The sequence below is a fragment of the Rhinatrema bivittatum genome, chromosome 1, assembly GCF_901001135.1.
Source record: "Rhinatrema bivittatum chromosome 1, aRhiBiv1.1, whole genome shotgun sequence".
Lineage (NCBI taxonomy): Eukaryota > Metazoa > Chordata > Amphibia > Gymnophiona > Rhinatrematidae > Rhinatrema > Rhinatrema bivittatum.
This window is the reverse complement of record NC_042615.1, coordinates 369,856,786-369,869,507: the sequence shown is the minus strand read 5'-3', so window position 1 is coordinate 369,869,507 and position 12,722 is coordinate 369,856,786. Positions and strand designations below refer to the sequence as shown.

The window sequence follows — 12,722 nt, the reverse complement described above, 5'->3', positions numbered from 1 at the left end:
CCATTGTATGCAAACTATCTTATGCATATTCATTGTGGATATCCTGAAATCTTGGCCTGTTTCTGACTCTCAAGGACTAGAGTTGGCCACCCCTGGGCTGTTGTGTCTGCCAATCCACATCTCCTGTTTAGCTTTATAGACCCATCAATCAGAGAACCTATGTGATTGTCTAATATTCCTTTCAAATCTGATACTGTTATTGTCTTCATCACTTCCAAACAGAGGTGGTCCAAAGTGTCCATCATCATTTCTGTAAATAAATTTATTAGATTACTCCTGAGTCTCTCTCCTTTAACCTTGAACTCATGACCTCCTGTGCATTTTTCTTTGGAGGTTTATAAATCTATCATACCTCTCCTTTTCATCCTTTCCTCCAGGACATACATATTTAGATCTTTAAGCATCCTGTTATTATTATGAAGACTGTTCATCATTTTAGTAGATGCCTTCTGGACTAACTATTTGATTTATATCCTTTTGAAGATACATTCTCCAGAATCGTATACAGTACTCAAAATGAGGTCTCATTATACAGACGCAATATCACCTTGCCTTTCCTGCTGGCTATTCCTTTCCCTATGCAACAAATATCCATCTATTGCCTTATCTACTTATGTGGCCACCTTAAGATCATCAGCTGTGATCAGCCCCAGATCCTGCTGCTGTATTTTGCACAGAAGAATTTCACCCCCTAAGCTGTAATACCTCCTTGGATTTTTTTGCAAACCAAATGAATGACCCTGCATTTCTTAGCATTATATCCCAGCTGTCAGACTCCTGACCATTCCTCAAGCTCTACTAGATATTCATGTTTCTAACACATGCCAAAAGGCAAACCTTTTCTTAGAGCTCTTCCACAATATTGATTACAAAAATGTTCAACAGAATTGAACAGAAGATTGATTCCTGCAGTACACAACTGATAATAGGAAGTAGAGATGATTATGGATACTATTCAGTAAGTAAAAGCCATTGTTTAAACGTATAAAATGTACATATAATGTATAGAGATTGATATAGAGATATGTAGTATATATATATACTGTATATAAAATATCATGGAATTAAGTTCACCTGTAAAAATGGAAAGAATAGTTCCTGTTGGAAAACTGGCCCTTGTTTATTTATTTTATTTATTTATTTAAAAACTTTTCTATACTGTCACTGTTATATACCATCGCAACGGTTTACAAATAGGCACATAGACTAAGGTAAGTAAATGTAGGATATCGTACATTCTAACAGGTGCCAATAAAGTTTGGTTACAATTTCATAAATAAAATCATTATTTGAGTAATGTTGGTCAAGTCCAGGTATATTATTGAGTTACTATCGCTTTGAAATATTACTTCTTAAATGTAGGATTGAGTAAATTCATTCTCATCTGCATTACCCTGTACTTTCATTCTCTACCCTCCACACTCTTTAGTGAAGGCTTTTTTAAAGAGCCATGTTTTTAGATTTTTCTTAAAAGTTTTGAGATTATTCTGTAATCTGAGTTCGGGGGGCATCGTGTTCCATAGTATGGGCCCAGCCAATGATAAAGCCCTTTCTCTCACTTGGGTTAATTTTGCTGACTTTACTGAAGGGATTGTTAGTAGTGCTTTGTTTGCTGAGTGGAGGTTTCTTTGTGGAACGTGTACTTGTAAGGCTGTGTTTAGCCAGTCTGCTTCTTTATCATATATTAGTTTGTGTATGGTGCATAAGGCTTTGTATTTTATCCTGTATTCGATGGGTAACCAATGTAAGTCTGCTAGAGTTTTGGTTATATGGCCTCTCCTCTTTTTTCCTGTTAGTATTCTGGCTGCAGTATTTTGAAGTATCTGGAGTGGCCTTATCGATGTGCTTGGGAGTCCTAGTAAGAGTGTGTTGCAGTAGTCAGTGCTAGAAAAGATAAGTGTTTGCAATACTGTTCTGAAGTGAGCAGGTGTGAGTAATGGTTTCAATCTTCTGAGGACCATAAGTTTTGTGTAGCCTTCTCTTACTTTTATAGATATGTGTTGCTTCAGGTTGATTTCTGGGTCCATTATTACTCCCAGATTCCTTACTTTTTCGGCTAGCTCAATTTTTTGGTTATTTCTTAGGGTTATCGGTGTTTGAATGATTTTAGTATGTTTTCTCTCAAGGTGAAGGAATTCAGTTTTGTCAATGTTGATAACCAGTTCCATCTGGTTTAGTAGTTGTTTAATTATGTCTAGGTACATGTTAGCTAGACTTAATGTTTTTTCAATTGTGTCGTCTATTGGTAGAATTAATTGAATGTCGTCTGCGTAAATGTAATGTATTATCCCTAGGCCTGCCAGCAGATGACATAAGGGTAGCATATATATGTTAAAGAGGGAAGCAGACAGCGCTGAACCCTGAGGTACTCCTGTTTCAAGTTTAAATTTTTCTGATAATGTGTTTTTTATCTGGACTTGAAAGAACCTGTTGTTTAGGTAGGATCTGAACCAGTTTAATGTTTTGTCACATAATCCAATTTCTTCAAGCCTTTTTAGTAGTATTTTGTGGTTTACTGTATCAAAGGCTGCAGATAAGTCGAGCATTATAAGGATGTAATGTTTACTGTTATCAAAACCTCTTAGTATGTTGTCTGTTAGTGAGAGAAGTAATGTCTCACTGCTGAGTGTTTTCGTAAGCCGTGTTGTGAAGGGTACAGTATGTTATTATTGTCTAGGTGTTCAGCTAGCTGTTTCTGTATTGTTTTCTCTATTAATTTAGCTAATAATGGGAGGTTTAAGACTGGGCGGTAGTTAATAATGATTAATGGGTCACTGTGTTTCTTTTTGATGATTAGCTTAATGATTGCCCCTTTTAGTGTATCTGGCATTAATCCTTCAGTTAGGGATAGGTTTATGATATTAGTTAGTGTTGGGGTTACTACATTGGTAATCTTTTTATCTCAGTTGTTGGTATTGTATCGATTTTGTGTGGAGCATTTTTATATTTTTTATCATTGATTCAACTTCTTGTTCTGAGATTTCTATAAATGAGGACCATATGTTAACAACTCTTTTTTGCATTATGATTGCTTGTTTGCTGTTTTTTGGGAGTTTGTTTCTTAGGTTTAATATTTTGTCACTAAAAAATTTAGCTAATTCATTGCATTTTGATTCAGGAAGACTTTGAGGTGACTTTTTGTAGACAAAAAAAGCAAGTTAAAATAAAATAAGAAAAATATTGAAAGTAGGACTTCCCCATAGTAATTAATTACAAGAATTTTAATTAAAAAAGGAATATATTTTAATTAATCTTACTTTATTTTTATACTTTATTAAAGTTTTTTTTGTTTGTTTTATGTGTTTAGGAACCTCCCTTGTACCATGAGCAGAATGGATTGGTACACTCCATCTGTATCGCAAACAGTTTCAGATATGTTTCAGAATGGTAACTGGAGTATGCAGAATCCTTCCCCATCTTGTCAATGCAGCACACCGCAAAGGCCAATCATGTTGCCACTCTGCCCCACTGGGGCTGGAGGACTTCCCCCTTCAGAGGTAAGTGAAGCATGAATGATGACAGACTTGAAGCTGATTGTTGAATAGATTCTCTAAAATGATCTAACGTATGCTTACATTTTTGTAACATTTTAGAAATTCCATAAAGTGGATTCAGAGTTTAAAATGTAAATTGTAAATGCCTTTTTCCTGAAAAGATAGAATTGAAAGTTTCCTGTAAAGAACACAACTTTTAGGGGGTCATTCTCTAATGCTATTGCACGCAATATCTAGCTGGGGGCGGAGTTGGCCCCGGAAGAGGAGGAGTCGGGTGGCACCGGGGCCGACGCTGCGGACACATCACTGGCGGCAAAAGGTAAGATTTCTTATTGCCGCCAGTTTCACGCCAAACCTTTTATGGTGTAGTTATTCGGTGCGAAAGTCGGCAGCGATCGCACCACAGAGGTGTGATCGCTGCCGGCTATCGCAGTTCTGTCCCCCGCTTTGCCCCCAACCCCCCGTTACCACCAGATTCTCTAAAGTCTGTGACCTTAGAGAATCCAGGCCTTAGCCTTTATTCAATTCTATGACTATCTGAACTGCAAATGTGAATATGTAAAAATGTGCATCTGACCTAGGTTAAATATTTGAAGAGGATGAATATGGAGATAGCCAAGAAAAGACACAAATGACTTACATATTCCAATACTCTTATCTAATTCTTTAACCCTTTCAGTAATGAGTTAGTGGGAAAGGCTACACCTGACATGTTGCAATGCTGCCCGCAGGCCTAACCGTGAGCAGCCTCTTACCTCTTCTGTCAGCCTTTCTGATGCCGTTCCTCATGGCCAGGAGGCCGCTAACATCACCATTGCTGCTGCTGCCATCCGCAGCAGGCCGCTGTCGTCTTCACATCCTGGAGGCCGCCACCAAACCAGCTGCCGCCAATGCTCCTCTACGCAGCCTGGGAGCCGCTGCTGCTTTCCCTCTTCACAGCTTAGGGCCACTCCTGCTCTTTCCTTGCGGCTAGGCCACCGCCACCAGCACTGTCCCTTCCGCAGCCAGGAGGCCACTGCCGTCATCCTGTTCAGCGGCCTGGAGGCCGCTCTGGAGCTCCTCTTCATGCAGCAAGGAGCCGCCATCAATCTTCTGTTCTTCACGGCAGGAAGCCGCCAACGTCGGGCCTGCTAACTCCTTTGCAGCAGGACGCTGCTTTCCATGGTCCTGGCTCTTCCTTAGGTGTGCGGCTGCACATCCTCTCTCCATTTAAAGGACCAGCAGTGGGCTGTCCTCCTGGGCTCCTTCTGCTGACGTTCCAAGGAGTTTCCTCTTCAGCCCTATAAAGACTTCACTCAGACTTCACTAAGTCTTCATCTTTGCAAGGAGTTAGCAATGGGTTGGATTGCTCCTGGATCTTCAGTTCCAGCTCTTCATTCCAGGAGTCCTCCATGATCCTTCCTCGCTTTTTCAAGGCACTCTATTCCTTGTTGGTACTCCTTGTCTTCGTCCATGGTTCCTGAACCTTCATCTTCATCTTCGTTCCATGTTCTGGTCTCTTGTCAGATCCCGTCCTCTTGTCTTCAGATGTCCAGACGACTCCCTTGTCTTCAGATGTCCAGACATCTCCCTTGTCTTCGGATGTCCTGATTTCTTCATCCGTCATGGTCCAGATGTCCCTGTGGTCCTCCTCTCTCTAGAGGTTCCTGATGTCCAGATATCCTGATGTCCCGAGGTATCAGTGTCCTCTTGTATCTGATGCTTTATGCTCCAGTCCTGATGTTCCAAGTTCTGAGTTCCAAGTCCTGATCTTGATGTTCCGAGTTCCAAGTTCCACGTCCCAATCCTGATGTCCTTTGTCCAGTTCCATTCCTGAAGTACCGTCAGTTCCTAGCTCTAGGTTCAGCTTCGCCTCGCCCCAGACCTCGTCTCCAGCTGACCTTTCCTGGGAGTAAATCTGTATCGATCCGGTGTCCTTGTCTGGTGGCTGGAGCCCTCTTCCAGTTGGATCTGTCTTCGAGCACTGTCTGGATTCCTCCTTTGTCCTGAGCCTCAGTTCTGCACTTGTTCCTGTTGTGTTCATGCCTGTTCTCACCCTCTCTCCACCCTCTCTACCTTAGTGGTGACTCCCTTTGGGTCTCACGGACAGATGCCACGGCTTCTCCTCGCCGTTCTTCCTGGAATCCCCGGGCTGGCCTGATGTTGCGGATCTGCCATGTTCCTGATGATGTAAGGGCCTGCGTGCGCGCACGCTCCAGAGTTTGTACTGGCAAGGGCGCGTACCTCGGGGGCGTTCCCCCGTAGTGACGTCATCCGCTTCCAACTTAAAAGGTCTTTGCTTGCAACTATAAATCGAGTTAGCAAGGGGAATTCTTTCTCCCCTGCCCTGCCTCTATGAACTTACCAAGGGGTACCCGCTCCTCGGGGGCCCCGCTCTCTCTTCTTGATTTCAGATTGCTAAGACGGGATCCGGTACTCGCTCCATGAGGGCCTACATCCCTGAATAATGAGAAGACTCCTTACTACCTGGAAGTGATCGCAGACAGGAATACTGTGAGTTCTATTACAGATAGGAACCAGTATTCGCTTCACGAGGGCCTATGTTCCTAATCTCCAAAGATTCTCTTCTGTCTAAGATGTTATCACAGGTACGGAGATAGTGAGTCATTATTGCAGATAGGAACCGGTACTCGCTCCACGAGGGCCCATGTTCCTAAAACCCTTCACAGACTCTCTTCTATTTCAGAAGCTATCACATACCTATAATATGTGAATTACTATTATAGATTGCAGATAGGAACCGGTACTCTCTCCACGAGGGCCTATGTTCCTAAAACCCTCCAAAGACTCTCTTCTATTCCAGAAGCCATCTCATACACAGATATTGTGAGTTCTCATTCCAGACTGCATATAGGAACCAGTACTCGCCTACGGCTCCTGTTCCTGAATATACTGAAGACTCTCTGTTGCATAGAAGCCATTACAGTTATCTACAATTGTGAGTGTATCTTCTACTACTGGTTATGTATCCAGCATACCCTGTCTATTCACTACCTATAGTCTCTCTCTAAATCTCAGCAACCCAGAGACTGCAATTCCAGTATCAGAGGGACTTCAGCCCTGCCGAGCACATCAGCTCACTACTGCCACCTCTGGCAGTTCTACTTCCTGTCTAATAAAGAACTATCTGTGTTTGTCTCCATACTCTAGCCTAGCCGTGGTCCTTCTCAGGACATCCTCCTGGGGGCGCTGTCATCTGCCATCGGCCCAGGGATTCACCAATTTACATTAGTGTTCATTCCTTACACTACTATAGCGGACTTATAACAGATTGCCAACACCTCCCCTTGGTGGAGTGATTTATTACAGATTGCTAACTCCGCTTCTGGGGAGCATATTCTAACAGATCGCTATTCCTTGCAGTGGCTTGATAACAGATTGCTAACTCCTCCCTCTCCTGGAGGAGATTTATAACAGATTGCTAACTCCTCCCTTTCCTGGAGGAGATTATTAACAGTTACGCTCTCCGCGTGGTCCATGACCAGCCTCTTCAGGTTGTACAGGGTGCGCGGTGGGACAGGGTGGTCTGTGATCAGCCCACGTCAGCTGTGTAGGGTGCCCTGAGGGGCAGTGCTTGTCTAAGTCTCCGAGTATCCTGAGTCCTTGTCCTCGTTCTTCCAAGTTCCAAGTGGTCTCGTCCAAGTTCCAAGAATCCTTGTCTCATCTCATCCAAGTTCCAAGTCCTTGTCTGAATCCTTTCAAGTTCCAAGAGTCCTCGTCTGAGTAACCGTAATCCTCTCCTCAGTTTACATCTGATTTCCTTCCATGTCTGAGCGTCTTGCATCTGAGTTTCAAGTTCCAAGCGTCCTCCTCTCATCTGAGTTCCAATTTCCAAGTTCCAAGCATCCTCGTCTCATCTGAGTTCCACGTTCAAAGTAACCTCACTTTGTTCAAGTATTCAAGCCTAGTCCAAGTCCGAGGTCCCGTCTTGTTCCTAGTTCCAGTGCCATCATTTGTCCTCGACCTCTATCCGTCCTGCCGCATCTGCTGCTCCCTAGTGGCAGGTCCGAAAAGGCTATCAAGTGGCCGAGGGCTACCCCAGAGACCAGAAGCTGGGTCTCTATCGGTGCGTTCAGGTTCGGTAGAGATTAGGGCTCAGTGGTCAACCTGTTCCTCCCATGCTTGGACATGTCTTGCCTGCTGCAGCACTTCCATGGATCTCCTCTCTGCAGTTGCATCGAAGTCCAAGGGCACACATCTCCCCAGAATCGGGATCACTCCCTAGTGCTCCCTCAACCTGACAGACCTGTTTTTGTTTATTTTTTACATTTTTGATTTTTAGAGTCACAACGAGAAATTATTAGGAAATGAGCATACATCAATTTAAACCTTTATTATTATAACACAAAACAAAAAGTCAGTATATAACACAAATAAGTAATAACCTAATCACTCAATCATGCCACAGAAAAATTAAAAAAATAATCACTTGATATTTTCAAGTAGTCTTCAAAAATACATCTGCATAATAAAAATCATGTACAGCATGTGTAAAATAAAAAATGCACAGTAATGTAGAAATATGATCATAAATCTGTCCTTAGCACTTTCTTGGATGTCAATGTACTAAAGTATACCAAATTTCACACAGGAGTCACAATTATTTTTTTTAACTCATTAGTTTTTTACCGGGTCTCTCTCCTATGCAAATAAACCCAGTAGAAAACATAAATGCAGAAGGCTGCTTTGCATGATTTTACAATGCAACTGCTCATTAACTTTGAATGTGCATTACATTCCCAAAAGTGGACTTATAAGTGTAAGTTTAGTACATGTGAAGCCAGAAAACATTACAAAGCATGCTTCATGTGTGGAAAGGGAAAATTGTCTGCCTAAGCTCAATTTTCACACACACGTTGCTATTTTTCTGCATGAAGTGGCTTTGTGATTGTTTGTGCACTTTAGTACTTTAGCCTCCTCTTGCACTGTACTTAAGAGCACTCCATCTCAATACATACACACACACTCATTGTTTCTCTTTTCTAATGTGATTCACAATGTCTTTTCCTGCTCCCACAATCCCTGTATTCTCTTTGGAGAGTGGATTTATGTGAGTGGGTAGAATATAAGAAGGAAAGTGTATTTCAATCAGTCTTAGTGCTAGATCAATATTGCCATATGAACAAGTCCCCTCTATGAGGCTGGCTTACATGATCTCATGGGGAGGACAATTTCCAAATGATTTTACATGGGTAACTAAATAGTAAGCTGTGTAAATATCATCAGTTGAAAGTTGCCTTCCCTTTCTGTGCATAAAATTACCTGTTTTGTACTATAGCAAAAACATTTTTACCCATTCTGCAAAAGGGGCAGAGGTTAGGTTCAGGTTGGGAAGAGTGGCGCTAATAAAAAATGCACATGAATTTCATTTCAAAATTCCTGCACATGCATTTTTGACTCTAGTTCAGACTTGTCCGTGAATATGGAAGTGCCCATGGCACCAGCTTTTCCCCAGGTTTCTTGATTTAGGATTCTGGAGAAAACAATGAAGGAATTCCTTAGTGAGCTTGGAGGCTTGGACATTGGACATGGTTTCCCAAGTGTTTTCTTCAGGGATCAAGCCCCTCCACAAGTTGAGGAGGTAGAATCTTTTCAAGATTCTGTTGGAGTCAAAGATCTCCTGGACCTCATACTTGGTGTCCTCCTTCAATGTTACTTCAATTGGTTTAGGAGGAGGTTGTGAGGGTCATGACAATAGTAGAGGCTTGAGGAGCGAGACATGGAACATACTCTGTGAACCTTGAGGGTAAGTGGCAGTTTTAATTGATATGCCACTGGTCCAATCTGGAAAATGATTGGGAATGGGCCAATGAAATGCAGTGAGAACTTGATAGAGGGAGTTCTGAGTCATACATTTTGGGTTCTCAACCATACCAAGTACCCTGGTTTGAGGCGAGGTGCCGGCTGGCGCCTTTTGTCCACTTGTTTTTTGTAACTCTCAGTGGCCAATGTAAGGAGTTGGCAGGTGTTTTGCCACAATTCCTTAAGGTCTTGGTTCATGATGTTGGCTTTGGGGCATGGAACTGTTACTGGAATTTAATGTCTTCCAAGTATGATCTGGAATGGAGATGATCCTGAGGAGTCTCCAACATGGTTGTTGTGGCAGAACTCCGTGGAGGAGAGATGCCCAATTATCCTGCCTTTCATTGACATAAGCCCTCAGGAATCCCTTAAGGATCTGGTTGATTCTTTCTGTCTGTCCATTACTTTATCAGTGATATGTGGATGAGAAGTCCAAAAAAATTCCAAACTTTTCGCATAGACCTCTCTTAAAGAGAGCTGTGACATGCACTCCCTGATCTGAGAGAATATGCTCAGATTACCCATGGAGTTAGAAGATATGCTGGAATAAGAGACAAGCCAATTCTAGTACAGATGAAAGTTCAGGAAGTGGTGTAAAACGAGCCATCTTGGAGAACTTGTACAACATGACCCTAATAGAAGAACAGCCATTAGAGCAAAATAGGTCAGTACTGAAGTCCATGGCTACATGTGTCCAGGGCTTCTCAGGGTCTAGCAATGGCTTTAACAGCCCCCATTTGTGAGCATGGGAGCTCTTATTAAACTGCACATTTTGGTCAGGACTCTACATAGTGCTGCACATCATGCCTTACTTGAGGCAACCAGTAGAATAATTAGTTCCATGGTCTTGGTGATCCCTGTGTGGCCTGACAGTGGGAAATTTGGGCCCATTTAAGAACTTTCTCCCACAGGTATTTGGGGACTACCATCTTCCCAGGTGGGAGAGGGACTGCTGCAGCAATCACAATTTTTTCCAGGTCAATGATGTGATGAGGGGGTTCCCTGGCATCCTCTGTCTTGAAGGTCCATGAAAGAGCCTCAGGCCTCTGGTTCTTCAGTTTGAAACTGAAGTGGTTGAAGAATAAAAACCACCAGGTCTGACATTGGTTTAAGCACTTGGTCTGTTGGAGATACTGTAAACTCTTATGATCCATGAAAATTGTGATTGGGTTTTGTGCCCCCTCCAATAGACGGTGCTGCTCCTCCAGAGCCAGTTTTACTGCTAGTAGTTCTCTGTTCCCAATGCTTTAATTCCTTTCTGTGGGGGTGAACTTCTTGGAAAAGAAGAAGCAAGGCATGAAGGTTCCTTTATCATTGTGTTGAGCGAGGACAGCTCCTACCTCAGTGGCAGAGGCATCTATGTCCATGATAAAGAATGTAGATGGATCTAAGTGTTGGAGACAAGAGTCCTTGAGGAATGCTTGCTTGAAATGACAGAAGGCTTGGATCACCTCTTCAGACCACTGTCTGGTGTCAACACCCTTCTTTGTAATAGCAGTGTGAGGAGCAGCCAGAGAGGAGTACCCATGCACAAATTGCTGGCAAGAATTGACAATGCCAAGAAATCATTGCAAGCCCTTTAGCCTGGCAGGTTGGGGCCAGTCTTGAATAGCATTTGCTTTCTCTGGGTCCATGCATAGACCATGCTGGGAGATAATGTAGCCTAGGAATGGCAGTTCAGCTTGTTTGAAAGTACACTTTTCAAGTTTGTCATATAAGTAAGTCTCTAAGAATATCTGTGGTACTTGTTTCACATGCTTGTGATCTGTATCAGGGAACATGAGGTATATCATGACATGAGAGTATATCATGTCATGATATACTCTCATGACATGATATATCATGACATGAGAGTACAGGAGGTCCTTGAATATCATGTTGATCATATGTTGGAAGATGCTAGGGGCATTGCAAATTCCGAATGGCATAACCAGATATTCATAATGTTGAGATTGTAGGTTCCCCTGAGATCTAATTTTGTAATGATTCATGCCCCACACAGGTGATTGAACATTTCTGTAATTAGGAGCAGAGGATATCTATTCTTGCAGATTATAGCATTGAGGCCCCTAAAATCAATGCATGGCCTGAGAGAGCCATCATTCTTGCCCACAAAGAAAAATCCTGCTCCCAAAGGAGATGATGAAGGGTGGATAAAACCATACTCCATGTTTTCCTGGATGTAAGTGGACATGACAGCTGTTTGGGGACTAATAGTGGGTAGACTATACCCCTAGGGGGCATATTAATCAGGAGCAGGTCAATGGGATAGTTTTAAGACCTGTGGGTTGGCAGTGTCTCTGTTTGCTGTTTTCTATAAACATCAACAAATGTTGCGTACAGAGAAGGAAGACCCGGGAGGTCTGGGATGTGTGACCGAGTTAGGGTTATTGATGGGATGATCTGGGAGAGACAATCCTGCTGGCAGGAAGGTCCCCAGCAGGTAATCTGCAGAGCTTCCCATTCTATGGATGAATTATGGAGCATGAGGCAAGGCAAGCCAAGAATGATGGGATTTGACAGTCTTGGATGAAACATAGAAATATATACTTTCCTTGTGCAGGAGCCCCATTTGGAGCATGATATGTAAGGTGGTCAAGGACAGGTGATCGGGCAGGGGTTCACCAAACACAAAGGATATAGAAACTAACTTATCCAGGGTCACTGTAGGAAGGTTGTACTGACAGACCATGGCCTTGTTTATAAAGTTATCTACAGCTTCTGAATCCAAGAACACCTCAGCTTGCACTTCAGTCTCCTGAGAAAAGAGACAAACTAGCATGAGCAACTTAAGAGAGCGTGAAAGCCAGCTTAGAGTTGCCTCTACAATTAACCCTAGGTTCAGAATTTTCCCCATCTTTTTGGGGCAATGGCTAGTGAAGTGCCCCTGAGCTGCACAATAGAGGCAGAGATTAAGCCCCCTATGCCTCTTTTTCAGTAAGGTGGGATCTGCCAAGTTGCATGGTCTCATTTTGAGGAGGAGCAGGAAGGGTGTCTGTTGTGGTGAGCAGAGACCACTGAAACCTGGGCACCAGTCTGAAGTGCCAACAGGATGCTTCTCTTTCTCAGGCTTGTTCCTGGAAGCGGACGTCCACTCATGTGGTCAAGGCAATGACATCTTCTAATGTAGGTGGTAGGTCCCAACCTGCTAACTCATCTTTGATATACTCCACCAGGCCCTGCCAAAGATAGTGATCAGGTTATCTTTGCCCCAGTGGAATTCCGAGGCCAGGGTGCAAAGCTATATAACATAGTAGCCCACAGTGCGGCTTCCCTCTCTGATGTGGAGCAGTTCTGCAGCTGCGTATGAGGCTTGACTAGGCTCATCAAACACGTTTCAAAATTGCTGGAGGAATTGTTCAAATTTTCCACCAGAGTGTCATTCCATTCCTAGAGCAGTGATGCCTAAACTAGGGCAAGGCCGGC

The 12,722-nt window shown here is 43.0% G+C and overlaps 1 protein-coding gene across 1 annotated transcript in view; it reads left to right on the top strand.

Moving 5' to 3' along the window:
* The window catches only part of LOC115096270 (ATP-binding cassette sub-family A member 1-like), a 618,744-nt gene that overhangs the window by 336,230 nt on the left and 269,792 nt on the right, over positions 1-12,722 (top strand). The window contains exon 21 of the mRNA XM_029610773.1: positions 3,308-3,497. Coding sequence (XP_029466633.1) covers positions 3,308-3,497 — 190 coding nt within the window. The remainder of the gene's footprint in view (positions 1-3,307; positions 3,498-12,722) is intronic.